The following is a 25,610-nucleotide window of genomic DNA, read 5'->3' as shown; positions in this document are numbered from 1 at the left end:
GGCGGCCCGGACCCGCCCCTCCCCGCGGCCGGCCAATAGCGGCGCCGGAGCGGGCCAGCGCCCGCCCCCCGGTGATTGGCAGCCCGGCGCCCCGCCCCCGCCGGCGGCCGGGCCGGCGCCGCCCTCAGTCCCGGCGCGGCGGGCGGGGCGCGGGGCCGCGGGCTCGCGGGGGGCGGGCGCGGGGCGCGGCTCCGGGGCGGCGGGCATGGAGACGGTGCGGGCGCAGCGGCTGCAGCCGGGCGTGGGCGCCGGCGGGAGGGGCACGCTGCGGGCGCTGCGGCCCGGGGTGACCGGAGCCGCGGCGGCCCCCGCCACACCCCCGGGGGCGCCCCCGCCGGCCCCCCCGCCCCCCGCGCCGCCGCCGCCCCTGCTGCTGTCGGGGGCCCCCGGGCTGGCGCTGCCCCCCGGCGCGGCCGGCAGCCCCGCGGTGCTGCGGGAGGCGGTGGAGGCGGTGGTGCGGAGCTTCGCCAAGCACACGCAGGGCTACGGCCGAGGTGAGTGCGCGCCGGGCCCGGCCTGCGCCGCCCGCGCCCGCTGCATTTCCTTTTGGGGAGCTGCCCCCGCGAGCCCCCCGCGGAGCCCGGCGCGCTCCGGCCCGGCCCGGCCAGGCCCGGCCCCCTCCCGGGCGGGGGCCCCATCCGCAGCCCCCGCCCGGCGCCGCGCGGCTGTCGGGGGCGCGGCCCCATTGTGTGGCGCCCCCCGTCCTCGCGGATCCCCGACTCCTCGCCCCCCCTCCCAGCAGCCTTTCCTCGGTGGCACCCCGGGCCCCAGAGCACTTGCCCCTGGACGTGGGCGCCTCAGTTATTTTCTTAATTTAAAGCTGGAGGTGTTCAGTGCAGCCTCAGCTGCGCCGGGGGTTGGGGGGCGCCTCCACAAGTCACTGGGAGTTCTTGGGCCTCTAAACCTGGGCCCCTGCCACTGAGCCCGCACCGCCTCCCCGAGGCTGAGCCCCTCACTCTGGGGTCCTTTCCAGTGGGGAGCCTCGCAGCGCAGGCCTCTCAGGCTGGCGGGCTCTGTTTTCCTGGCCCTTGCCAGGAACTGAGGATAAATCCCAGGCTGGGCTCTCAGCGTTAAATTATGTGGACACCAGCCAGGCAGAAGCCCAACTTCCATTTGAAATCCTTATCTTAAAAATGCCCCATTTCTAGGGTTTCTGAGAAGGGGGAGGTGAGGACTTTCTTTGTTGTTTTGTTGGGCCAGCGCACTGAGCTTGAGCTCCAGGTTTTTAGTGTAAGAAGGAATATATAATATATAGCAAGGCGTGTGGGGTACAGAGTTTAGGTGCAGAATTTCCTTTTTAAATTAGTTAACTTGAGGAACACTGGTTCACGGCACTGTACGTGAGGAGGAACAGGTTCACGCGTCCTCAGATGTGCATCCCCACATCCCACTCAAGGTCCAGAATTTCTGAGACACCAGTTCTCTCTGCTTGGTCAGGAGCTGCTTGACTTGGAGGTTACAGTGTCTTTCTGGTTTAACAGTAATAGAAATTGGTAGAGCTTTCTCTATACACAGTAATGATTTTTTTTCCCCCTTCCTGATAAAAATGTAGTGAAGACTACACACCAGCTTTGGCGTTAGAATCTGGATTAAATTCCATAGTAAATCTCTGTCACTTGCCATTGATGTATCTGGGGCAGGGACTCAACATGGCTGAGCTTCAGTTTCCTTAAAGGTTATGAGACACTGCACCTGACGCATCATGGGTACTTGAAAATGATGAGTGTTAACCTCAAACTTTTTGGCTCGTATTTCCTTAGGGAAAACATACTTCATACATAGTCTCCACCGTTTAATACTGATGGTGTTAACCCAAAGATTCCTATGAGTACAGATTTTTTGATATCCCTTTGCTATATGTGCCCAGTGATACGTTTACCACCAGTTTCCCTTTGTTCTTCAATACTTTGTTGTTTTTTTTAAGATTTATTTATTTATGCATGCAAGAACTGGGGCACAAGCCAGAGATGTGGGGGGGTTGAGAGGATTTACCAGAGACAGAGTAGGGCACAGACCAGGCAGACTGACCGAAGTACACTGCTCAGGGGAGCAGTGGGCGAGTCAGGAGAGGTCTGCTGCACCATGTGAGTTGCTCCCTGGTCTGGGATGGAATTGGTGCTGCAGTGGCTGCGGACAGCCTCATAGGTTTCATCTTAACCCTTTGTGCCGCCAGGGAGGCCCTGTTCTTCAACACTTTGAACCCCTACCATGGGACAGGTACACTGCTAGATGTTAGAAATACAAATGCATATGGTTCAGATCATGAAGAAATATAGTTGTTTTTCTAGCTCAATTCCTAGACTTAGCAAAGTACATGATGGAAATGCCACCATCTGTTGTCCCAATGCCACAGGTTTCTTTATGCTGAGACCAAGGGAAGGTCTTTGCCGTAAGCTGTAGGAGTAGCCAGGAGTGATCATCCTAAATCTGAACCCTACACCTGAGAAACTTACAGGCATTTATTAAAAGCCTAGCAGAATGAATCCTTTTTCTTGTCTGTGCTACCTGGAGAGTCTCTGGGTTGCCTTCTAAACTGAGCATCCTATAAAAACTTTATCATTTCCGTAAGAAGGACGTAGGAGCAAGGGTATTGTACTGACAAATTTAGAAAGGCTTCAGATTCTGCAGTGATTTTCTCCTCCAACCTCCCTACCTCCCACCACAGTCCTTTTTATTCTTGAGTTTCTCATTTCCAGTCTGGGTGTCCAGCCAGTGCTTTGGGAAAGTTTGGCAGGTAGTTCAGCTTCAGGCAAACAGAGTCTCTGCTGATTTGGCTCAGAAGTCCTTCGCCACATGGAATCACTTATTCTGCTTCGATTAATAGGCAAAGCTGCCATTGGCATGTACCCACACATCCTTGTGACTGATGGCATAGTACTTGGGGGCTGGCTCTATTCCCCTGAATATAATTTACTGTGGTCTTTGCCGGGACCATTCCCAGATTCAGCAGCGTTTTACTGAATCATCTTGAGTTCACATCCTTCCTGACTATTCCGGATTCATCTTTTCCAGTCATAGTCCTTAGATTTACCTTCATTCCTGTAGAATTTAAACATTTATACAAAATAACATATTTCACCTGTTTGTCCCATTTCTTCTCCCTCCCCTTCCCGAGAGACACATAGAACTCAGTAGCCTGTAGGATCTTAATCAGTTCATAGCACATAGGATTTGCAATCAGAGAACTTGTTCCTATCAAATCCTGGCTGTATGGTCTTGGATAAATTGCTTAATCTTTCTAGGCTTCACCTGTTTCATTCCTTCATTTATCAGATACTTACTGATCACCAGATGCAGTCAGTGGTGAACAAGACAGATACACAGTCCCTGCCTTCATGGAGCTCACAGCCCACTTTTCAGAGCATGTGTGAGGATTCATGGTGCAATACGGCAGGACAGTGAAATAGGAAGAGGGTTGGCTTTGGAGGCTGGCTCTGCCGCTGTGGCCTGTACCTTAACTTGTTCACTTTTTTTTTTTTTTTTTTTAAGATTTATTTATTTATTTATGCAATCACTGGGTACAGTCAGAAGCGCAGGAGGGTGAGAGAATTCACCAGATCTAGAGCGGAGAGCAGAGCAGGCAGACTGATGTACACTGCTGAGGGGAGCAGCGGGCAGCAGGAGAGGTCTGCGCACCATGTGGGACCCTCGCCTGGCAGCCGGGAATCAAACCAGCACTGCAGAGGCTGTGGGCAGCTTTGCAACCCAGCGCTCAACTGCTGTGCCACCAGGGAGGCCCTGTTCACTTTTTTTTTTTTAATTTTTTTTTCCCCCAAAAGATTTATTTATTTATTTATTTATTTATTTGAAGATTTATTTATTTATTTATACAAGCACTGGGTACAGTCAGAAGCGCGGGAGGGTGAGAGAATTCACCAGAGCCAGAGCGGGGAGCAGAGCAGGCAGAAGGACGAAAGTACACTGCTGAGGGGAGCAGCGGGCGGCAGAAGAGGTCTGCGCGCCATGTGGGATCCTCCTCCGGTGATCAGGAGCAGCCGGGGATCGAACTGGCACTGCAGAGGCTGTGGGCGGCTTCGCAACCCAGCGCTCAACCGCTGCGCCACCGGGGAGGCCCTCACTTTTTTTTTTTTTTTAATATTTATGCATATAAGAACTGGGGTACAGGCCAGAGGTGTGGTGTGTGTGTGAGAGGATTCACCAGAGACAGAGTGGGGAACAGAACAGGCAGATTGACAGAAATACACTGCTGAGGGGAGCAGCGGGTGAGACAGGAGAGGTCTGCTGTGCCATGTGGGTAGCTCCCTGGCTGGGGATCAAACCTGTGCTGCAGAGGCTGTGGATTGCTTCATAGATTGCACCTGAACCCCTTGCGCCACCAGGGAGGCCCCAACTTGTTCACTTTTTTGTAAAATAGGTATTGTAATACCTATCCTGATGGTTTTATGTGAATTAAATGAGTTAATGAATGTAAAGCACATAGAACATAGGACTCAAGTGGTTACTATTGTTATGCTTTGAAATGCCCAGGATAGGTATTGTTAGTGGCACTATCTCCTTTGCCCCGCTCCCCTCTGGCATATAGACCCCTTTTTCTAATGTTGGACCATAGCAGCCTTTAAATTGCCATGATGGATGGAATGACGAAGTCATTTTCCTTGCTCTGCAGCTTCTGCTTTGCCCTCTTCAAACCTATTTTTTCTTCTTTTTTTTTTTTAATGATTTTTTTCCCTTTGTATCACAATACTGTCACATGATTAGAAAATTTGCCTGGTTACTCTGCTAGATTGAGCAAATGAATCTTGTGCAGTATTTTCTGCTTAGTTGTTCCTTTTCCTCAGAATAACAGACAGCGTCTTTGCCCGTGGCTATGGAGTTAAAAGGATTGGCTGCAGTATCTTCATTTTTTAGGAATGTTGGATTAGACCCCGGTATTCATTTCCTGTGACTGCTCTAACAGTTATCACAAACTGGGTGGCTTAAGACAATAAGAATTTATTCTTTCTTTGTTCTGGAGGCCAGAGTTCAAAGTCAGTATCAGTGGCCAGAGCAGGCGTTGACAGGTGTGTGCTCCCTCCACTTGGCTTGCCTCTTCCAGGTGGGCCAGCATCCTGGCCCGACTGCATCACACCAGCCTGTCCCTGTCACAGGGCCTCTTCTTCTGTGTTTCACCGCATCTCCCTCTGTGTCCCTGAGGACGCTTGTGAATGCAGTTAGGGCCCACCGGGCTAACCTCTCCATCTCAAGATCTTTGTCTTAATCACTTCTGCAGTTTTTACCATATAAGGTAACATTCACAGGTTCCAGGGAAGAGGACATGATATCTTGGCAGAGGCCATTAATTAGCCTATCCTAGGCCTCTCCCAAAGCCACTATCCCTTTGCAATGCCTCTTTTCCAAGAGTCTGTGCACTATGGGTTATTCAGGGGTATTTTCTACAAATTGAAATAGGAAATGTCAGATGAAAAATTTTTAATCAGCTTCCCTTCTTCCATAATAATGTAAATTAAGTGAAGCCAGCCTGTTCTAGCCATCCTGTATGGTCAGGGAGCGCCTCCTCCCCTCCCAGTTTCAGTATATATTTATTATCTGTTTATCCATGCTCCCTCCACAAAATTATATTTACTCTTTTTTTTTTTTTTTAATAGAGGCATGTTTGTTTGTTTATTTATTTGTTTGTTTGTTTGTTTTTGTTTATACATGCACTGGGTACAGTCAGAAGCGCGGGAGGGTGAGAGAATTCACCAGAGCCAGAGTGGGGAGCAGAGCAGGCAGAAGGACCGAAGTACACTGCTGAGGGGAGCAGCGGGCGGCAGGAGAGGTCTGCGCGCCATGTGGGACCCTCCTCCGGTGGCCGGGGAGCAGCCGGGGATCGAACCGGCGCCTCAGAGGCTGCGGGCAGCTTCGCAACCCAGCGCTCAACCGCTGCGCCACCGGGGAGGCCCAAAATTATATTTACTCTTATGATATAAAACATTTACTCTAGTTTCATGTTTTGTTTTAATGTTATTACTGTCATCCCACTTAGATATTTATCTAATATTTTATCTCCAAGGGCAAAAATAAAAACATTCTTTTTTTGTAGTTATTCGACATCATGGTATAAGTGCTTGAATGTTCCTCATTATCTTAGTCTTTGTTGTCCCTTTTAACCCAGTATTCTGTCAGCGACTTTCAAATGGCAATCCCCACTGTCGGATGTGTAGGTCTCAGTCATTGCTACTTCCCACCTCACTGTTCTTTAACCATGCTGGTGTACATCATCCATGTGTAACCATCCATGGTTACACATATGAATAATCAAGTGCACATACAATTTCCCTAGGTTTTACACTCAACCATGAACTGGACCTTGAACCCGGGTTAAGATTTCCAAATTGGAAAAAACATTGGCATCAGGATCTCTACCTTCAAGACCCAACTCTTCACCTGAGTTGAACTAGATGATCTCTGAACTCCCTTTTGGCTCTTAAAAATCCCTTTTGGCTCTAAAACTGAATCAGTCTATGAGAATTTTCAAATGCGGATCACAGCTCATTGCTGTTTTCCCGACCACACTGTCCATTTTCCCATTTCATACCCACATTTCTGAAATAAGACTCCCTATTTCCTTCGGCTTTGAGTCATTATTGAAAAGTAGCCCTGCACTCTGTGCCAAGAGGAATTTAACTGGCTCAAGAATGGACTTACGTGCTTCAATAGGACCTTCCTCATTCTAGTGGGCTCCTCCCCTTCCCTTTATTTCAATATTCTCCCTGTTGTTTGCATGTCAGGAGAGCTGTCACCCAGCCCATTGTGCCAAATTGTCTCAAAAAGGGAAATTGGGTTGAGAAAACCTCAGTGGAAAGAACAAAGATGGCTAAGCTTTCTAGGCAGCAGTGACCTTTGAAGAGCCCCTGCCAAAATTACGGGTGGGAAAGAGAGAGTTTCTTCTTCTGCTGTCTTTTAATGGAGAAATGATGTTCTAAAAAGTCAGTTAAATATAGGGGACTAGATAAGAACTTACACTGCTTCTCAGACTCTGCCTGGTACAAGGACTGCATGCTTCAGTTACAGGCAGGTGAGAAACTGTTAGTGCTGGCCACTTGGTTTTGAACACCTTGCTGTGTAGGCAATGTGTGTTATTTACCTCTGCATTTCAATGCCTACACTTGAGCTCTGCACCAATTAAATGCTCAGTTTTTTGTTAACATGTGTGTGGCAGCCATGAATATGTGCTACCTCCTGCTGCAGGGAGCATAACTGGCAGCTCTCCCCTTTGGTCCATGTAGGCACTGAGGCCACACATCCTTCAGGCTGCTCCTAGCCAGTGACTGGGCATAGCAGAGCTACTAACTGAGGAACCATCCGAGGGAGATGTGGGCTTCCTCTGGCTGGAGAACTGCAGGCTCTCCTGTCCAAACCTCCTTCCTTCCCCCTCTCCTTCCACCAGTGTCAGATCTCCAACACGCTCTCCCTTCTCCTACTTTGTCCCCAGTGACGCTTTGCTTATTTGTCCCATCTCAGGGGCTTCTCTTGGCCGACCTGAACTAACACGACATAGAAGGATGCATGAGTCCTTGTTGTAGTCATGTTGGAAGGCACAGGAGAATGTGTGTGATAATTTATTATTATGAGTTAAATGTCTTTAGCTAAATACATTTGAAATGCTTGCAACTCTAGAGTAAGAATTATTATTTTTTTTTAAAGATTTATTTATTTATTTGTACAAGCACTGGGTACAGTCAGAAGCGCGGGAGGGTGAGAGAATTCACCAGAGCCAGAGCGGGGAACAGAACAGGCAGACTGACGAAATACACTGCTGAGGGGAGCAGCAGGCGCAGCAGGAGAGGTCTGTTGCACCATGTGGGACCCTCGCTGGTGGCTGGGGATCGAACTGTAGCTGCAGAGGCTGCGGGTGGCCTCGCAGCCCAGAGCTGCACCACCAGGGGAGGCCCCAGAGTTATTCTTTCTAAAGGTAAAAGGATCTTATTTCTCCTTCTGTTTAAAACCCTTCAGTGGTTTCTCATTGTTCATGGAGTAAGGACAATAAATACTCTACCATGGCCTGTAAGACGGGCTTGGTCTGACCTCTGGTTCCAGTCACCCCACGTTACGTTTTCCCCCCTGTCTTTTCTAGTCACACTAGTCTATTTGCAAGTTCCTGCAGCGGTAGGGCCCTGGCACATACCCTCCTTGTGCACAGAGCAGTCTCCTCTCATCTTTTTGCCCAATGAATTCCTACTTATTTCAGCTTATACATCGCTTGTCAGGATAGTTTTCTTTGATCGTCTTAACTAGTTCAGATGCTCCTACATTTCCCACCATGTACTACTCCTTTATAATACTTACACAGTTGCAATTTTTTATTAGTATGAGATTATTTGGTTAAATTACCTTTCCCCTTCAGGAGACTGTAAGCTACACAAGGAAAGGGAACATGATTTTGCCCACTGCTGTAGCCTGGCACCCACCAGTACCCTACAGAGTAGGTACTTGATATATATTTGTGGAATGTATGAGCCCAACATTGGGGATTAAGGAAAATTGTTCTGGAGTACAATATTGGCTCTGGAGTTTGGTTTTACCTTTTAACTAATAAATTAGTTGGTTCCTGATTCATGGATGCTGGCAGAAGTCAAGAGACTTCTGGGTCAGAGACAAAGGACTGTATTACTCACAGCACAGCACGTAGCGTGCTTGTTTGCATGGGTTCCCAGGGCCTCCCAAGCCTGAAGTGGAGGACGCAGGCCACTGGCTGCACTGCAGGAGAGAAACTGATCTTGGGAAACTTCCATTTTACAGCAAGCAATAACAAGCTCAGTCTTTGTCCCAGACATCACGTCATCTCTCAGGTTTCTTGCTGCAAACACAACCCTGAGAAATGGCTCAAGTAAAGAGCAGTCAGGGCCTTGAAATCTTGTGGAACCCAGCAAGATAGAAAGAAGTATAAGAGATGTGTGGAGGAGTTTCTCTCAATATATGTTCCTCCAAAATCATTTATGCCTCGGAAAAGCCTAGGAAGAGAGATGTGCACTCCCCGCTGTCCCTTTTTTTCTTGTATTTTACACATGGTATTGTAGGATGAAAAGGGAATTTGGCTGTGGGTTTGCACACCGGAAGCACAGGCTTGAGAATGGTGATTAGGGCCATATTTCCTTGAATAGCAATATTGCATCATAGTTAAGAGCATTGACTGCCTGGGTTTGAATTCTTGCTCTACTGCTTTCTATCTGTTACATCCTTGGGCAAGGTGTTTAACCCATACGTACCTCATTTCTCTCACCTGTAAAATGGGGATTTTTTACAAGTACTTCTCATAGGCTTGTTGTGATTAAGTGGGTAAAGAGTTTAGAGAATGCCCAACATCCAGTGAGCGCTCAGTAAACGTCAGAGCTTATTTTCCTGTGGTGGTTATAGCCGAGCCAAGCTGACGAGTCATGGACTCTCTACCTTCACTACATCAGGCAGTGATAATGAGCTGCTGGCCTTGGAAACTTGGCCTCTGGTATTTAAGGTATTCTCCTTTGGTGTCTAGAAATAATCAAAATATGAACCAGAGAGGTGGGGGGACCACACTAAGGTCTTCCTAGGCCAGTGGCCTTAATCACACTCTAGGTTCATTCATTTAAACACTTTCAAATGGTGACAGGAGCCGAGGACGGTGGACTCCTAATGTGGGTGCAGGTGCTGTATCTTCAGTACAGATATATATTGAATGCAGCACAACGTGGAGATGTTCTCACTGCTAAACTGAACTACTTCTCTCTTTGTAGTGAATGTGGTGGAGGCACTTCAGGAATTCTGGCAGATGAAACAGTCCCGTGGGGCTGACTTGAAGAATGGGGCCCTAGTAGTTTATGAAATGGTTCCCTCCAACAGCCCTCCCTACGTCTGCTATGTCACCCTGCCGGGGGGAAGTTGCTTTGGGAGCTTCCAGGTAAGCATTGTGAGTCAGCAGGAGCAAAGATAAATACTTTATAGTGTGGTCATAAAGACTTTCTCCGTCATTTTGCCCGTTTAGTCTCTCTCTGAAATCACGTATTTGAGGACCTAACCCTATTCTAGGGAAATCATTCTGATAAGCATCTGAGGCGCAATAGACCCTGCCTCCCCCCTCCCCCGCCACACATACACACACAAACATAGCATACTTTTCTTTCAGCCTGCAAAAACACACCCATTTTGAATTTGAGCAGTTATGAATATGTCTGTACCTAGCACATCAGACTACCAGCTCCTAATCCACACTCTGATCTGGCTTTCCAACTTTCTACCATCTCATGTGGAGGTTACAGAGGTAATATTCCTCATCTCAGTTCTTTTTCCTCAGCAGTTACTGAAGAAAGCAATGTTTAGATTTTCTGAGAGATCAAAGGGGAGGTGCTATGAATGGTAGAAATCATACTCAGATCTAAGAGTTAGAAGATTCAAATCCTCATTTCACTGCCTGCCTGAAGGGCAATTCAGAAAACTTCTCTGGGCCTCAGTTTCTCCTATAATATGAAGGTGATAGGTTAAATTATCTCCAAAGTCTTTTTTAGTATTAGCATTCTACATTTATATGAAATTCCTGTCATAATAAATGATGATGAAAAGAGGGGTTGCTATTATAGGGTGATGAGAAATTTGACTAGTGTGAATAGTATCATCAAAGTTGGATATTTTACATTGCAAATAGGAAGGCAGTCTTCTGCCTTCTGAAATGTCAACTTAGACTTTAAATAGGAATTTAGAGAATAGACACTGTCATTTTGTTTTACATATAGATGGTTTGTATAACCCTTAAAGTCACAACCTCCACTTAAATGCTTCTGTAGCACCTTGAACTTCCCTAATCACTTCTCTCACCACAACACATGGTCTCCTAGGTGCTCCACGGAGGCAGAGATGAGATGGTGTCTGTCTTCTTTCTTGTTCAGTTATTTTTTTTTTTTTTAAGATTTATTTATTTATTTATTTATACAAGCACTGGGTACAGTCAGAAGCGCGGGAGGGCGAGAGAATTCACCAGAGCCAGAGCGGGGAGCAGAGCAGGCAGAAGGACCGAAGTACACTGCTGAGGGGAGCAGCGGGCGGCAGGAGAGGTCTGCACGCCATGTAGGACCCTCCTCCTGTGGCCGGGGAGCAGCCGGGGATCGAACTGGCGCTGCAGAGGCTGCGGGCAGCTTCGCAACCCAGCGCTCAACCGCTGCGCCACCGGGGAGGTCCTTGTTCAGTTTTTTTAAAAAAAATTTCTCACTCAGTTTTATTTTTTTTAAGATTTATTTATTTATTTATACATACAAGAGCTGAGGTGTAGGCCAGAGGTGCAGGGGGCATGGTGAGAGGATTCACCAAAGACAGAGTGGGGAGCAGAACAAGTGGATCTACTGAAATCCACTGCTGAGGGGAGCAGCCGGGAGACAGGAGAGGTCTGCTGCGTCTTGTTCAGTTTTAAATCCCTACCCCCAACTCAGTGCCCAGCACAGAGCAGGCACCTAATAAACGTACCACATTAATGAGCCACTGCAGCTCTGCTCTTGACTCAAACAGAAATAACCCTAAGGAAGAAGCTTCACTTCAAAACAGATGACTGTATTTTTTTTTCCCTGAGAACTCCAGTCATTTCAAAGAAGTAAATATATATGCCCGGGATGACTAATGTTTATGTTTTCTTTTCTAGAGAATAAGATCTTTCTTTCCTTCTCCTATTTCATTATATTGTTTACTAAGGATTTGATGATTGTTTGATGATATTCATAACTGGATCATTCTGTTATTTCCTTAAACAGAATGTTTCAGTGAAATTATCTGTTTTATCTATTCAGTAAAATAGCTTGTATTTTTTATATCCACTTTGGCAGATGAAATTCTCCTGGTACTTTTCTTCATAGATGACTTTTCAGACATAGCATCTACAGTAGAGTGGGCAGCAGGCTAGAAAATAGAGAGCAAGGTAGAAACGGAAAAATTGAAGAAGCAAAACTGAGTCAGTGTACCAAGCTCCACATGCTTACTCAGCCCTGTCAGCAAAGGAAACTGAGAATTATTGATATTAAGGAAGGCTAGGTAGCAGATACTTCTTGGTTTACTCCTATAAACTGCAACATCACTTTCCTTCCTCTAATCCTAATCCTAACTATAAAGGCGCAGGGGCCTCGGAGCCAGCCAGTGAAGATGGTTTATAAAGGAATACCGGGGTGCCTAGGGCTCTGAAGTGGGGTGACTTAAGACTTATGAAAATCAGGCTTGTTCTGTTACCTATGTTGGGTACAATGTAAAAACAAAACATGAATTAATTTTTAATTTTTTTCTTACTTTCCTTATGTCAGTTTTCCTTTTTCCTCTTGCATTCCACTGGGGGGTGGGTGTGGGGAGGAGACTATAAATTCCTTCTTCAGACCTTGGACTGTTCAGGGTCAGCTCCTTGACTCACTACATTATTGGAGAGATTGCCTTGTCATAACTAAAAGTGAAGTCCAAGAATCTCAGAAGGATGCTTCTGATAGAGACGATAGGCCCCCTCTGCAGAAGCATTTTAGACACAGCTTTGTTTTAATCTTACATTTTCAAGAGGGATGAAAAAAACCTTGTCTGTCTACAGAACAAGAAAACAAGATACAAATCTTTACAGGCTGGCCGGAATCTGGCTTTGAGTAATTAATTCTGTTGACAGTTTAAACAGGGGTATTTTCCACATCCACTGATTATATGCTGACTTCAGCAGCCTTCCTCATTCTGCATTCAAGCTGGTATGAAGTACAGCCATTTCCAGTTCCTTAATGACTTCAGGATGTTGGATCAAAATTAGGTTTCCAAATGCCTCGACTATTTTACAATAAAAATTTTGGAGAGCGTGTTGAACAAACTGATGTATCCAAAGAGTGTCCAAGTGTTTTCTATCCCAAGTGTTTCCCTCCCACTGTTCCTTCCTGTACTCAGACATACACACACATTCTCTCTCTCTCTCCCCTGACTAGTTTTGCCCCACAAAAGCTGAAGCCCGGCGGAGTGCTGCAAAGATTGCACTAATGAACTCTGTGTTTAATGAACATCCTTCCCGAAGAATCACTGATGAGTTCATTGAGAAGAGTGTCTCTGAGGCCCTGGCGTCTTTCAATGTAAGTTGGAGTTGGAAGGAAGGAGAGGGGGATGGGGGAGCTGGCTGGCTGGGCAGTCTTGTAACTTACTGGAGACAGAGCACATTCTTGTGTTCTTTCCAGACTACATCTCTGTTCTGTTTACTCCCTGTCATTCTTTTGTGTTACATGCTCTGTCTCAGTCTCTAATTACGTATGTGTGTTATATGTTTGTTGATATTTTGTCTCTCTCATTGTCTCTCTTTAATTCAAGATTTATCCAACTTTAGAGATAGTCCAAAATAAAAAGTGAGCTTGAATTTTGCTGTTTTCAAATTTGGCTTAAGACTCTGTCCCTCCTTCCTTCATCTTTCTTCTTCTTTTTTTTTGGTAATTGTTTGTATTGTCACTTGTCTCCTGCCCCATTGACTTCATCTTATGAATAAAGAACACTTTATAATACAATGTCTTGCCTTTTTCCTTTCTAGAAAGGGGGGACTGTTTCTCATATTCAGTGATTATCTGCTGACTTTTGCAGCCTTCTTATTTACTCTCTCAAAAGAACATATGTTCTTTCAAATGCTGATTATGACGATGATGACAACCACAGCCAACCCTAACTGCATGATTACCCTGTGCCAGGGATTGTTTTAGGGGTTTATATGTATTTTATCTCATCCTCACAACCTCACAAGTTTATGAGGTTAAGTACTGTTGTTATCCCGATTTTTACAGATGAGGAAGCTAAACTGGAAGTTTTATCTAAAGTGAGATAGCTAGTAAGTAGAGCCAAGACTAGAACCCAAGCCAATTTATGGGCTTTTCTAGCTCAGAGGTACATCTTAGACCTTAACACTGCTTTCTTCCTCCCTCGCCACAAGTTCATTGTTAGGGTGATAAAGTCAGAACAATTTTCTTTTTCTGATAACTTTGCATTTAGTTATCATGTAATTACAAATACTAAACTGCTTCAGTTACCACTTTTGTGCATTAGTGTTGAACACCTTAAACCATAAATTGACTACTTTCTACTACCTGGGACCCATCTGTTTTACTCCTATTATTCTTAGTCTCAGCCAACAGTATCTTCGAGGAATAAAAGCAATTTCATATTTGTGAAAATCAATTAAAACTAAGAAAGTACACTTGTCACTCCTAAGTCACCTAACATATTATAAAATGAAACATTCATTGGATTATAGAAAGCAGTGGTTATGGACATGGGCTCTGATTTCATTGTTTTGAAAATATGGTTCTACTGGCTATGTAACTTTGAGCAAATTACTTAATCTAAGTCTCATTTTCTTGTCTGTGAAGTAGGATACAATTATATCTATCACGCAGGATTACTAGATAAAAGTATATTCAAGCGCTTAGCACATGCCATCTGTTTAGATCCCTTTGGATGCAAGTAGTAGAGAATCTCACTTCAAATTAACTTCAGGGAATAAGTAAAGGAAGGAAATTTACTATCTCACGTGTCAGGAAGCCCAGAAGTAGAACAGATTTCAGGGCTGTTTGACTGCGGATCAACAATGTCATCATCTACTGGCCCAAATTCTCTCTCTCCAGACTCAGTAGCCTCTAGATACTGGCTTTGTCCTGATATGCTCCCCTTAGGGTACCAGATGACCACAGAATTCCAGACATTAAATACAGATGTAAGTACACCCAGAGACAGGCAGAGACCATCTTTTTGAGAGTAAGGAGTCTTCTCAGAAGCCCTCCAGCAGACCTTGCTTCAACCTCCCAGTGCCCAGAATTCCAACCTTAAAATCAAAGATTAGGATTTACCAACTGGAGTTGGGATAAAATCACTCTTCCCTGAGCACATGGGATGATCACTAGAACAAGATAAGGATTCTATATACTAGAAAGAAGAGGACAGATGTTGAGTAGGTCACTGGCAGTGTCTACTCCAAAATTTTTTTTTTTTAAGATTTATTTTTATTTATTTATGCATAGAAGAACTGGGGTATACGCCAGTATTTACCAGAGGCAGAGTAGGGAGCAGAACAGGTGGGTCTACTGAAATCCACTGCTGATGAGAGCAATGGGAGACAGGAGAGGTCTGCTGTGCCATGTGGGTCAGCTCCCTGGCCAGGGATCGAACTCATGCTCCAGTGGCTGGTAAATAGCTTGATAGCGCTGCGACTTAACCCCTGTGCCACCAGGGGTTAAATGTTGAAGAAACAAACTATTATTCTCATGCCACTGTTCCTCTTTAACCTAGAAAATTGTGAATTTAATGTATTCCTCTTTAAATTTCCAGTGGAATATCCACTTTCCAGAATAACTCATTTTGGTCATAGCCATTGGTAAAGAGTGATGTCTACATTCTTTGCATTTGCTCTTTAAAAGTTCTGAATCTGACATATTATGCTATGTCTTTTGACAAATCACCTAGTTTCTGTGGGTCTGAGTTTCCTCATTTGTTAAATAAGTAGGTTGAATTAAATGAACTCTAATTCCTTTCTAATTATAGTCAAACGTTCCTACCACTTATAAAGTACTCTGTGATTAAAAGTTTATTGAATAAATGGAGCTTGTTTCTGTTAGGTGTGGCTGTGTCATATGAGTGGGACTCCCAAATGATGGGTCATGCCCCCCTGGTGTACTCCAGCAGGTTACAGACATGCTGCATACTGATGCCTTCAGCCTCGGGACTGAGCAAGGTTTGGGGCAGATGTATTCCTTTGCCCCATAGTATGCCGGTCTGTAGATATGATCATGAGGCATGCCTGCATGCTCAGTCAGTGAGAGAATTCATACACTGATCTGCATGTACCCTTTTCTTCTCAACCGCTGTATGATCATTATTTTCTATGTGTCATATCATGGAAACATTTGCAGGTGCAGAATAAGGTGTGATATTGAATAACTATAGACAAAATGAAAAGATTGCTTGCTTCAGAGCCCTAAATCCTAATAGTGAAGACTCCTTCCCTCCTTACCCCCTCTCGCTTTTCACTTCTAAATCCAAATTTTGCCATCTTTGCTTCACCACAAAGATTAATTTTGTGTGTCATAGTTGTTCTCATGAGCCACAAAACAATATGGATTGATCTTGAGCAGTTTTTTTTTTTTTTTTTTTTTTGTGTAGAAGAACTGGGGTGTAGGCCAGAGGTGTGGGGTTGGGGTGGGGGTGAGAGGATTCACCAGAGACAGAGTGGGAACAGGCAGATTTTCTCGAGCACACTGCTAAGGGGAGCAGCAGACAAGACTCTGCTGCACCATGTGGGTCAGCTCTCTGGCCCGGGACTGAACTCAGTCCATAGCAGTGATAGTGCTGAGACTTTAACCCTTAGGCCACCAGGGAGGCCTTGATCTTGAGTAGTTCTGATTTCTTGTTAATTCTAGCACAGTGAAAACAAGTAATAGTAAGCTAGCACTAATGGTATACTTACTAAGTTCTTGACTTTATATGAGGTGATACACACACAGTATAGCCCCATGAAAGTGCCCATGTGAACCTGAATTTAGACATAACTTTATGTGTTTCTGACCTCTATCCCTTTCTCAAAAAGAACAGAATAAAGTTCTTATTTTAAGAGGCTGGGGGGAGGAGGAGGAGAAGAAATTCGAGTCCCTCTGTTCCTAGTGGCCTCCTGGCCTTATTTCCATAGATCATCTTGAGATAAAGGTCACGAATAAACTAGAAGTCTCATCTGGCCCCAGGATCTGGAACTATCCCCAATAATGTTAAATAACCACCAAATAGCACCAAACTGAAGCCAGTACCAGAGTGGATTTGAATTGTGTAGCTGGATACCAGATTCAGTATAATAATGCACCCACAATTTATATGATTGAAAATTTTAGACTACATTTATGCCTTTCTAATTGCTAAACAATTTATTTAATTCTCAAAATAATGCTATAAAGTAGATGTATGATTATTCCCATTTTACAGATGAAATTGAGGAACTGAGGTGAAGCCTCACAAAACTAACAGGCGCTCCCTTCCATGCTCTTAACTTCTCCTCTGTATGATTTTCGCACACCTTGGGCTTGTAGGTGGGGCTGTGTATCAGGTAGGACAGTGTATTTTAGTTCTACCCCTGCAAGGTTGTGTGACTAATAGAAGACAAAATTGGCAAATGTATCGGAAACCAAACTGCTACCCAGAATTTGCCATGCTTATGGCTCCCATATTCTGCCTTTAAAATACATTTGCCTGGTTGTCCTCTATGCTAACCCAGTTCTGCATATTGAATTCGCTCTTCTGTTGTAGCCAAACCAGGACTCTTCTATGACTCAGTGCTCCCCCTGTGTAAGACACGGAAAATCAGATTCACCTTTCTCTGTGCTCCAAGTTAAAATGCCTGATGATCTTGGAGTTCACAGGTCTCTGCTGACCAGCAGAACAGCCATACACAGCTGTTGAGCACTTGAAATGTGGTTAGTGTGAAAAGAAATGTGCCATAAGTGTGAGAGAGATACCAGCTTTCAACAACTTAGTGTAAGAAAAAGAATGCAAAGTTGTTCATTATTACTTTTCATACTAATTACAGCTGAAAGAATATTTTGAATATATTAGGTTAAAATATGCTATTAATTAATTTTACTATTTATTTTTAGTTTAATGTGGCAACTAGAAAATTTAAAATTAAACACATGGCTTGTGTTATATTTCTACTGGATAGTGCTTTCTGAAGTGATAATCCTTATTGAAAATCTATTTGTCTTTTCCTTCTCTCTGTTACTAGGGAAACAGGGAGGAAGCTGATAACCCAAATACTGGGATTGGTGCCTTCCGATTCATGCTGGAATCCAATAAGGGCAAGTCAATGTTGGAGTTCCAGGTACTATTCCACCTCTGTCCGCAGCTCCTTGTGCCACGGGTCAGCCTGCTGATACCTACATATGCCTCCTATAAATCCCTAACTCATTGGCACTGCATTGGAAAGGAAGGAAGAAGGTTGTCAGAATATTTTTCAAACTATAAATTTCTTTCTTCCCTGAATGGCATGTCAGAATTGGTATATGAGATGCTTCCACAAACATATTTTGTACAAGGCTTGTTCCCCTGTAATCTGATGTAGCCTCCCCGTACAAAATCACTGTCCTGGCATGTCCAATCTTCTTCCAGGAGCTAATGACAGTTTTTCAACTGCTGCACTGGAATGGCAGCCTTAAGGCCATGAGGGAAAGACAGTGCTCTCGGCAGGTAAGAGATCCTATGGGCGAGGGGAGTCTGGTGGTAGCTGCTATGTTAGAAATAAGCAGGAGATGGTTATCAGGTTGTGAATGTTGAAAAACCTTTTCACCGGAAAGTGCCCTTTTCACTCCTCTTTAAATCATAACTGTGATTCTTTTGCCTGATACACGAGTAAGTTTTCCCTGATAATCAGGGAAAACAGGGACCTCAGGGCTGACTTGAGTTAGGACTCCAAAGCCAAAAGTTCCTGGTCCCAGCCGGGTCAGTGTGGTATGAACCTTACCTCATCAGTGACTGACGCGTTGCCCTTCCACTCTAGGAAGTGCTGGCCCATTACTCCCACCGCGCCTTGGACGATGATATTCGCCACCAAATGGCACTGGACTGGGTGAGCCGGGAGCAGAGCGTGCCAGGGGCACTGTCTCGAGAGCTGGCCTCGACTGAGCAGGAGCTAGACGAAGCCCGGCTGGCAGGCAAGGAGCTGCGCTTCCATAAGGAGAAGAAAGATATTCTCGTGCTGGCTGCTGGGCAGTTGGGCAATATGCATCCATCCAACTGCTAAGCACACACCACACACTCCCGCTCCTCTCCAAATCCTTTTTTATACATCCTTTCTAAGACTTAGTATGATTTCTGTACATACTTTCTCAATTTTATACTTAAAAAACCCATATATATGTATAAATTCTATACCTGGATTCCTATTTGTTAAGAGATCCCGTTTCTTACTTCTAGTTTTTGAACATAGCTTTATTTGAAACATCTCCACTGCACTGTACCAGGAGAGCAGATTATCTTTGGGGTTTTGTTGGCTCTTATACTCCCAGTAACTCTGTATAGGCATTTCAGTAGCACAAAACGACTGACTAAGGGTTCATGGTTCTTCTTTAAAAATAATAGGATGCTTGAATGGGGACAATGTGAGAATGCCCCACTCTTACTCCTGCTTTCTCAGCTCAAACAGGGTAAAAATAAGCCTTTGGCTTTGGATTTTCTTGATCTGGGCCTGCTCAGTACATGGTTGTTCCTCCAGTATCTAAGTATGTCCTCACCTACACCATGCCCTGCCCACCACTACTTTCTCCTTCTTTTCCCCCAAGTGGTACTTCATTTTAAGATTCCCTTACTTTATTATTTGGAAGTGGAGATCCAGTTTCTTGTTTTAAAAAATCATTGCTGAGAAACTGCCCAGGAACAGGGAAGCACTGTAAACCAAATTCCTGGGGGTTTATCACCTAAATTGCTTCTGGGGCATAGATACCAGCTGTACCCTACACCACAGAAGGGGTCAGGGTTGAAGTTGCTTATCTTTCAATATTCCCTTTTCACGCCTCTTCCCCTGCTAAAGCAGCGTGGTAAGCCCTGTATTTAGACCCGCCTGCCTGCAGAGGTTGGTGGAAGGTGGAACATATTTTTCACCTTCACCCCTCCCATCATTTTGCTCTTTGGAAACAAGATCTGTTCCTATTTGGTGAGAGCCAAGTTTCTCTCACTCCCAAGAAGCTGCTGCTGTTTACTACCTTAGATGTACATACCTTAGAGTCCATTTGTTTTCTCTGTTTTTCCTCTTCCTTCACATTGATTATTAAGAGGATGAGTTGATCAGGAAAATTAGATGAGACTTTGGCATCTGCCACTTCCTAATTGCAATCTGGGAAAACTGCAGGAGAGGAAAGAAAACCAATGATCAGCTATTTATGTTTTTAATACAGTTGTCTTCCCCAGCCTGTCTCCTGGGTGAAATAGGAGGAAATCATGTGAAATATAGCTAAAGCATTCCTCCTTGGGAGAATGTTTTGTAGGTTTCTACAAAAAATTTATTTTCCCCCTTTTTTCTGAAATCTTCTTTATAGTATATAGTGCTCAGTGCACTTTCTAAACTGATTTTGGGAAGTTTAATGCTCCTGCTGTTTACTTATATACTTTGCTTCTAGAACTAGGTTAGGAAACAGGCCACAATTTGCTTTTGGATCAGATAGGGACAAGATGAAACTCAGCATTCTTGATTTTGAAATGATCTTGGTGACCAGCACATGTGAGAGGTAAGGAATCTAATAACAATTGTGTTAATGCTTGTAAGGGCTTTCATGAATTCTCCAAGCCCCCACTCTATATTCCGAAGCACACGTAGAGTTGAAGTAGAGGCTCCGCCGTTAAATAATAGGTGTGTGTGTGTCTATTCAGTTTTTATTGATGTTTATAATTCGGAAGTCACAAATCCTCATTTTTCCTGTATTCCTTTCTCTGGGACATGTTAAGGGGTGTGAGTTGTGGGAAGAACTTTTCCTTGCACCTTCTGGATTTATTATGTTTTCTCAAATACCAACAAGTAAGATCCCAAAGAACTTGAGAAAAATTGTTTCCTGATCTGTCCACTTTTGGTGCTAAAGATTTTACACATCTTTTTAGTACTTTCTATGTATTTTATATTGTAAATTTTATACAATTAAAAATAGACTTTTGTCTGGAAAGCAAAATTGACTCTTTCTTGAGGCCAGTGTATCAGAGGAGCTTGAAAATGATCCTTTCTTTTACATATATTCTGGAAAAGAACTTTTATTAGTACTTTTTGGATGACAGAAATAAGATTGTACTGCTGGAGTAAGGCATTCTGCCTTCTTTTCCCTGGGCATTTGAGGAGCCTGGATTTTGTCCTTTGCCCTTTCTCCTCAAGCTCTATCCATTTCTCCCGGCAATCCCACGCACTATGGTGGATCAAACTCTTCCCAGACACACAATTCTCAAATCTGTTTTTTCACCCCAATCTGTTTTGAATTTTTCGTCTATATTGCCACATATTGGACATCACCACCCAAATATGACACAAGCTCTTTGCTCACATGTCCAAAATAAAACCCTTTCATCCATAGGTGCTCCTGTTTGACTCCCAAATCCTGTTGTTAGAATTATTTACGACCCAATCATCTAACCAAAAACTCAGATCTATCAACTATTCCCTAATGTCATCTAATCATTCATTTACTGTGGAGTTTAGCTCCTATAAAACTTCCTAATTGTTTTGTCCGTATCTACTGCTGTGATTCAGTTCTTTATGGTCTCAAAACTGAAACACTGCAGTAACATCCTCACTAGTCTGTCTTCACTCTTAATATTCTCCAGTCAGATTTCTTTCAAAAATATTTATGACATAACAATCCCTAGCTGAAACCATCACTTAGCTAATCTTACCTTCAGCAGCATCTCCCAAAGTTTTATATATGAACCCTTGTTATTATTTGAGATGATTTTAGGTGGCAGATGGGCAAGCATTTTTTATTTTTACTAGGTTATGGTTTTATCTGAATGGTAGTAGAAAAATACAGACTTCAATTCATGGCCGTGATATTTAGTGTAAATTAATTTTAAAACTCGTTCTACCTAAGGAAAAATACTAATCAAAAAGTAGCATGGGGTTATTTGCAAATGTTAAAAATCACAAATACTCTGAGTAGAGAAATTTCTTGCCTATCAGATAAATTCCAAAATCCTTAGCATGACATAAAATTTAACCCTAATCTATACTTCTAGTTTTATTTCCTAGTTATATAGTCAGGCATACAGAATTTCTTGCAGTTCTAATACTCATTCAATAAGTATTTTGCAAATGTTACTATAAACCAGGCACTGGTCTGAACTTTGGGGATATAGTTGTAAATAAGTGTCTCTGCCATTAGGATTACATCCTAATGGGAAAAGCAGATAATAAACAAGTTAGAAAGTAAAGGTCATTAAAGTTTTGAATTTAAGATCTGTGAAAGAAATAAACAAGGAAGGATATTAGAGTACAGAAGTTCCCTTGAGGTGACTTTTAGGGAGACCTAAAAGATGTGGTTGAACTGGGTATGTGAAGAAGTAAGAGCATCAGGTAGAAAGTTGCAAAAATCCTGATGGGAAAGAGCATATGATATGTTGAGGGAAAGTGTAGGGAGAGCTCCTAAGTGAGAAGAAACAATGGTGGTGGAAGAAGCTGGAGACATAGGCAGACAGACAGTGAGTCTAAATTTTATTCTAAGTGCAAAAATAAGTTAAGGAAGCCTTTTTAGTAGGGTTAGGACGAAAATGAATTTTTTTTTAAAATCACATTATCCATTGTGGAAAATGGATTAGTGTCTCCTAGTCTCAATATAACCACTTTGCTGGAAAGCTACAGAGCCTTAAAGGCCCATTCAAAGGGAGCCCTCTTTCACATCACCTCTCCTTATTCCAGTCCCTTTAGAAACTTCTTTTGTACTACCGAAGCTCTGTGACAGCAATATCACTTTCATAAAGTAACTATAAAGTGACTGTTAATAAAGCAATTATTTTTTCTTGTATTGCCAGCACGTCCCTAAGACTGGACGCACATAAAACATTCTTAACTGTTTGATAAAAAAATTAATAAACCAATGAACCCACAGTCCACTTTGTTGACGGTCTACTTGGGATCCCAGAATTCGGGGGCAATGAATTTTGCCTTAACTCAGGTTTTTAAACGTGAAATACTTGCAACCATCCTCAAAGCTTAAGTTCTGAATTAGCTTAAGTCGCTTTTCCCCCCTTTCACATTCCAAGAGGTAGTGGGGATGTCTGAGTTTCTTCATTAAAAAAAAAAAAAAGTTCCTATATGTCTTATCAATTGTATTTTACCGACAATCAAGTCTGTTAGTTTCCCTAAGAGAGGTATTTGGTGATGCAGTAAGTTCCAGAGGCAAATTCTTTGAGTCAGCGCTGCTGAATAAACTTTGTTTTTTTAGCGTGTAGATGGCAGATCCCGCTGCTTCTCCAAATAGGGTACAAGACTGGAGGTTTTCAGAGAAAAAAAAAAATCTTCAACTTCCAACTCCTAGTTTGGGGGTGAAAAGAAACAGACAGCGACCTTCTGATTAATAAGGGAGGCTGAGCTTGTGTCAGTAGTTTCTCGTCAGCCGCCCGCTAAGGGGGAGCCACGGGCCCCGCCTACGCCCGCCAGCTCGTCACGGCGCGGGAACACTCGGCTCGCCAGCGGACCAAGATGGCTCCGAGGCCATTTCCGGCACCTTCGCGGACCAGGCCCGCCCCATTGCGTGTTTTCACCGCGCCGAGGGCGTGGCCTGACGCTAGCTTTTGATTGGTCAGCTTAACCCGCGACCCTTCCCCTCCGCGACAGTTTCCCGAGGTACCTAGAGACGAGCGGTACGGCCGAGTTTGAGCGGAGGCAAGATGGCGGACGTGCTGGATCTTCATGAGGCCGGGGGCGAGGATTTCGCCATGGACGAGGATGGGGACGGTGAGGGCAGTGGAGGCGGCTGCGGGAAGCGGGGAAGGTGCGAGAGAAGGGCGTGATGGGAAAGCATGTCCTCCCTTCGCGCGGCAGGGAGGACCGTGCCCACGGGGTAGCGCGTCCCTGATGAATAAGAGACTCCGCCCCCTTTGGGACGAATGGGGCGGGACGAGGCTGGAGGCGGTGGGGTCCGCTCTCCAGTGTTTTGGGAAAGAGACTTAAAAAATAACTACTATTGGGCCGCCCCGGTGGCGCGGCGAGTGAAGCTGTCCGCAGCCTCTGCAGCACGGGTTCGATTCCCGGCCGGCCAGGGAGATATCCACATGGCCCGGAAGACCTCTCCTCTGCCGCCGCTGCTCCCCTCAGCAGTGTATCTCAGTCAATTTACCTGTTGCTCCCCACTCTGCCTCTGGTGCATTCTCTCACCCTCCCGTGCCTCTGGCCTGTACCCCAGTTCTTGTATAAATAAATACATCTTAAAAAAATAACTATGCTATTAACTTTTTTTTCACTTTTGGGGCCCTAGAGAGCATCCATAAACTGAAAGAAAAAGCGAAGAAACGGAAGGGTCGCGGCTTTGGCTCTGGTGAGTATTTGTAGGGAAAACGAGGTAGAGTGGTTTAGATTGGCCAGCGCTAAGCGTTTTGGAGTCCCCATTCAGACTCTTGATGGATATTGGGAGGAGGGATTTCTGTTGATCGCTTGTGTCTCTCTTCTAGAAGAGGGTTCCCGAGCGCGGATGCGTGAAGATTATGACAGCGTGGAGCAGGATGGTGATGAACCTGGACCACAACGCTGTAAGTAAAATGAATCCCATAGTGATCTTTGTAGAGAATTAGGGGCCAATAATATAAAACTTAGTAGAGATGAGATCAGAGATAACTTAAGCTTTCTCTGTAGTCTACACTCGTTCCACTCTTGTGATCTTGGAATTTTTCTCTCATGTGTTCAAACAACTTCCTCCCTTCCCCAATAGCTGTTGAAGGCTGGATTCTCTTTGTCACTGGAGTCCATGAGGAAGCAACCGAAGAAGACATCCATGACAAATTTGCAGAGTACGGGGAAATAAAAAACATCCACCTCAACTTGGACAGGCGGACAGGATACTTGAAGGTATCCTAAGTGACACTGTTGTTTTTCTTCACCCACAGCCCTTTATTTTTTTTATTTTTTTATTTTTTTTTTATTATTTCTTTTTTTAGAGGCATGTTTATTTATTTATTTGTTTGTTTATACATGCACTGGGTACAGTCAGAAGCGCGCGAGGGTGAGAGAATTCACCAGAGCCAGAGCGGGGAGCAGAGCAGGCAGAAGGACCGAAGTACACTGCTGAGGGGCGCAGCGGGCGGCAGGAGAGGTCTGCGCACCATGTGGGACCCTCCTCCGGTGGCCGGGGAGCAGCCAGGGATCGAACCGGCGTCGCGGAGGCCGCGGGCAGCTTCGCAACCCAGCGCTCAACCGCTGCGCCGCCGGGGAGGCCCCACCCACAGCCCTTTAGACAGCGTTGGTAGTGCTCTCATGTTTGCTCTGTGTAAGCACACAACTGAAATAAAATGATAGTGGAAGTTGAATTTGTTAGACATAACAAAGACAGACAGAGACACAAAATGTACAGTAGGGATATGTGATGTACATTCATTCTTTAAAGTTTATAGGTTTTTGTGTTTGAGATTTACATTTGAGGAAGAAGATCATTGATGCTTGGTGGAACAGGAAGGTTTTGATATCTGTCTTTTCATTTGCCCCAGGGATATACTCTAGTTGAGTATGAAACATACAAAGAGGCCCAGGCTGCTATGGAGGGACTCAATGGCCAAGATTTGATGGGACAGCCCATCAGCGTGGATTGGTGTTTTGTTCGGGGTCCACCCAAGGGCAAGAGGAGGTAAAGTGGAGAGGGCAAACACTATTTTAGTGAAAGAATGTGAGTGGAATGATAAGAACATTGTATTTCATCCCTCTAACAAACCTTTCCTCCCACCTTTTCCCTAGAGGTGGCCGAAGGCGCAGCAGGAGTCCAGACCGGAGACGTCGCTGACTGGTTCTCACTTGTCCAGGTGTTCTCTCCAGAGATTCCAGTTGCCCATGCTGCCTTGGAGAAAGGGCTGGGGTGGAACTCTTGTGTTTATATTTAATCTCTTACCCTACTTGCTGAGTGTATCTTTGGAATTATGAATAAATTTTGTCCCATTTTTGTTTTCTACATTTAAAA

General features: G+C 44.6%; 2 protein-coding genes across 4 annotated transcripts; both read left to right on the top strand.

Moving 5' to 3' along the window:
• The first annotated feature begins 185 nt into the window (after positions 1–185).
• Positions 186–19,027, top strand: LIX1L (limb and CNS expressed 1 like). Of its 2 annotated transcripts, XM_037498214.1 has the most exons (6): positions 186–494; positions 9,714–9,877; positions 12,900–13,040; positions 17,708–17,803; positions 18,091–18,168; positions 18,479–19,027. In XM_037498214.1, exons 1-6 carry the CDS (start codon positions 206–208, stop codon positions 18,719–18,721), a joined length of 1,011 nt encoding a protein of 336 aa, XP_037354111.1. In that variant the 5' UTR covers positions 186–205; the 3' UTR covers positions 18,722–19,027. The 2 variants fall into 2 exon arrangements, with proteins under 2 accessions (XP_037354111.1, XP_054546892.1); XM_054690917.1 differs by lacking the exon at positions 18,091–18,168 and having other exon boundaries at positions 206–494.
• A 4,217-nt stretch (positions 19,028–23,244) lies between these two features.
• Positions 23,245–25,610, top strand: RBM8A (RNA binding motif protein 8A). 2 transcript variants are annotated; one of them, XM_037498216.2, is made up of 6 exons: positions 23,245–23,404; positions 23,925–23,984; positions 24,121–24,195; positions 24,375–24,511; positions 25,147–25,283; positions 25,391–25,610. In XM_037498216.2, the coding sequence occupies exons 1-6, from the start codon at positions 23,338–23,340 to the stop codon at positions 25,434–25,436; spliced, it is 522 nt and encodes a 173-aa protein (XP_037354113.1). In that variant the 5' UTR covers positions 23,245–23,337; the 3' UTR covers positions 25,437–25,610. The 2 variants fall into 2 exon arrangements, with proteins under 2 accessions (XP_037354113.1, XP_037354112.1); XM_037498215.2 differs by having other exon boundaries at positions 23,246–23,404; positions 24,118–24,195.

The sequence above is a fragment of the Talpa occidentalis genome, unplaced genomic scaffold (assembly GCF_014898055.3).
Source record: "Talpa occidentalis isolate TD23 unplaced genomic scaffold, MPIMG_talOcc4v2.1 talOcc4.9, whole genome shotgun sequence".
Taxonomy (NCBI): domain Eukaryota; kingdom Metazoa; phylum Chordata; class Mammalia; order Eulipotyphla; family Talpidae; genus Talpa; species Talpa occidentalis.
The sequence above is the reverse complement of the archived record's forward strand: the minus strand, read 5'-3'. Positions and strand labels throughout refer to the sequence as shown.